At 41.2% G+C, this 3,340-nt stretch overlaps 1 protein-coding gene across 1 annotated transcript; it reads right to left on the reverse strand.

Annotated features, from left to right (window-relative positions):
* Window positions 1-1,611: 1,611 nt before the first annotated feature.
* LOC102204104 (ladderlectin-like) lies at window positions 1,612-2,864 on the reverse strand (the record flags this gene model as incomplete). Its single annotated transcript, XM_005755660.1, has 4 exons — window positions 1,612-1,679; window positions 1,852-1,963; window positions 2,254-2,388; window positions 2,779-2,864. Coding segments are annotated over 4 exons (401 nt in total), but the record flags the coding sequence as incomplete, so codon positions are not given.
* Window positions 2,865-3,340: the final 476 nt, after the last annotated feature.

Raw genomic sequence — 3,340 nt, forward strand, 5'->3', positions numbered from 1 at the left:
CAGCTGCAGGGAGACAGAAACAGCTGGTTTTCAGCTCAAAGATATGAAACAAGTTACTTTCAGGTAATCATTCACTTCCTGTTAGTTTGAGTAAAGCTGTTCAACAGGTTTTAGTTTGTTTCTACTTTTGAATCAAAGGCTCACTTCTACCATCCCACAGTGCTCACCTGTTCCTCACGTTGTTCCCCCTGTTGGTCCCTGGTGTTAGTGTTCCCCTGTCTCGTCAGGTTAATCAGGTCCAGCTGTGTCTCCCACCTGTGTGTGATTTCCCAGTGTGTCTCTGTGTATTTATAGTGTGTGTCTGCCTCTGTTCCTCGTCGCGTCTTCTGTGTTCATCCTCTGTGTTACCCTGCGTTTCTGCGTTGCTCCGTGAACCTCTCTATGTCTCCACTATGTGCTCTCCCTGCAGTTCTCCTCTCGTGTTTCAGGTTTGCCATTCTATAGTTTAGTTTTCCCAGTTTAGGTTATCCTCAGTTCTGTTTTGCCATCCCCACTTTGTGCTCTGTCTTCTCTAATAAACCTCCCTGCTTCTCAAGTAAGTGCTGCAAAGTCCTCCTTCTCCGAACTTCACATGGCTGCAGCCCCAGTCGTAACATTTTCACTCGCAAGCGCTGTCCGTAGAAAACGCCATTTTTACCGTTGTTCCCGCTGTAAACACCACTGTTTTGTTCAGAAAAAAACATTGTGTGTATTTTTTAGCATAACTCTGGTTTTACGTGGCCCATCGACACAATTCAAAAACTGGCGTATAGTTTGAAGTCCGCAGTTTCGACCCAAGTTGAAATGGAGACTCTGAGTCGCTGCATCTTGTAGCTGTGTTGTCTTAAATTGGTCATGTGATTTTGATGCACCGGCGCGTCCGTCGACCCCAGAGGTTAATTAGTCATTGTCAGTTGTTTATTTGTTCCAATAACAGTTTTTACAGTAAAATATGTTAATGTACAATCCTTAATATATTTTATGTGTGGGTGTGGGGTGGGGTAGAGAGTACAGGGGACGGGGTGGGGAGGCACCAGAGGGGGTGTTCGCCCAGGGCACCAAACAGGCTAGGACGGCCACTGCATCCAAGTGACTTCTTCAGTCTCAGCTGACTGCAGGTTTCCCCATTCTTATAAACATACATTTGCATAATGAGTGAAACCAGCCCACTGAATAAACAATGGGCTGGGAGGTGTTGAGGTTTAGATTTATCATCTTAAATGTTTATGTGCTGATTATATTGCTTCATATGAGAAAGGCCTAACTCTGAGTACACTCTGTGCCAAAAAGTGCTGACAGGAAACTGCATCCTTTTGCAGCTCGGAAGTGACACCAACTAGACTGTTTGAATTTTCTAAATTAGATTCTATATTGTGTCACTTACACAAACCTGTGTGTGTGGCTTTACTAAATTATTTTCAGTATATTACACAAAGTGAGAATGAAATTAGGAAAACAGGTGAGACTGATTGCTGCTCAGGATATCTATTTATTCATGTTTATTGTGATATGAAATATTGATCAATACCCTCCAGCAGTGATGTCATCGAGGCTTGACATCCTGCTGGAAGTGACATCAACAGTGAGGATGTGACATCATCATGTCAGATGTGTCAGAACATGAAGGAACAGTTATGGACCTCTGACACAAACAGAAGAGCTGTTCCCTCGACATCCCACATCATTGACATAATCTCGTCCTGTAAAGAATCAAAACAAAGAAATAAAATCAGAGGTCTGTGCAGTAAATGTTTTCTTCTTCTCTAATGTAAAAAGAACAAACACAGTTCTTATAAAGACCTAAGATCACATGACTTCAGTCAATATAAAAACCAAACACATTTCATCAACAGGCCCACTTTCAGTTTGTACCTCCAAAGTTTATCTCCATACAATCTTGATCTCCTCCAGAGTTGTTTGGTTGTCCACTGCGCCAGTTTGTGAAGTCAAACTGGGAGCCATCACTCCACTTCCACACAGTTTCCTGGAAGAATAAAGTTCAGTTTGTTCTGATGTACTTTGATGCATCTATGCTGAGAGTGCAGACATGAGACCTCTTACACCACTCGAACACAATGAAGGTTCATTTTGTTTGTGCAGGTAAAAAATGAAAAGAAAAGTCAAGTCAACAGCAGCATCTGTCTCCAGGAACAAAGTCCTGATTAATCAGTCTGTCACATGTTGACCTTTGAATCAAACTGATGAATATGAAGAGAAACATATGAAATATCAGAAACAGCTGCAGCTCATCCTCTTTATCTGTGAAACACTTACATTCTCTCTGTCGTTGCCTCCAACCCAAGCTCGTGGATACGACCCTGCTGCTGTGCAAATGAGCTCTCTGATGAAGGTGTACTCAGCTGTGCTGTGGAATGAGGCCAGATTTCCACCGAGTGTCTGACAGGAACTCTGAGGAGGAAGATGAGGTGCACAGAAGATGAAAAGTGTGAGAATGCATTTAAAATCAAAGATAAAGTGAGTTTGATGAAGGCAGCAAAGAGAGAGCTGATGAATAGAAGAGACACGAGGAGGGAATGTTTGCTCTGAATTCTGAACATCACTGCATGAACATTACTGCACTGCATGTATCAGCATGAAGCTGTTAGTGCAGGGCTGTGACGCCGCAGCAATAATCAGCTAAGAACAGAAGTCCTGTGTATTTACTCATGCACTTCAAACTGTGTGTGAATATGAATATAAAGCAAGTCTTCTTTCACTGAATGATTCTCACAGCAGGAAGCTTTTTATATGTCCCACATATAACATGTACATATACAGCTGCTGTTATTTCTGATGTACCTCAGCATCAGTCCAGGTCTTCTGACTGCTATCAAAGAGAAAACAGCGACCTCCAAACCAAGTCCAACCAGCAGGGCAGGAAGGAGCTGCAGCATGATTGTAAAGGTAGAAGGTCGATAATCAGAGCTGAGCGTTAAACGAAGCAATGAGGCACAAAACGTGTCAGGACTTTTTTATAATTGAGTTATTCACTCGATGAGTAATATTGTGGCGAGTACAAGCTCGTCCAGATGAACAGAATCAACTTTTTGATCTTTTCTTCGTCTTTGTTATTGTCATTTTCTGTTTTTCATCTAATCTTTTTCTTTCTGTCTCCACATTATAATGTTTTCTGTCCTGCTTGATTTTCTGTTCGACTTATGCAAAAGTACCTTTTGTTCGTTCAAATGACTTTGTAAACACTTTTTGAATTCTGTTTTTAAATGTCAGCTGATTTTCATTTTAAATGTCACTTTGACTGGTTTTATTTTTATTTTATCATTATTTTATAATATTTGTATTTATTCGATGATTAAATCACGAGGTGTTCACTCAGGATCTAAAACAAACTGACGAAATCTTC

The sequence above is a fragment of the Pundamilia nyererei genome, unplaced genomic scaffold (genome assembly GCF_000239375.1).
Source record: "Pundamilia nyererei isolate P.nyererei 1_Seehausen unplaced genomic scaffold, PunNye1.0 scaffold02422, whole genome shotgun sequence".
Classification (NCBI taxonomy): Eukaryota; Metazoa; Chordata; class Actinopteri; order Cichliformes; family Cichlidae; genus Pundamilia; species Pundamilia nyererei.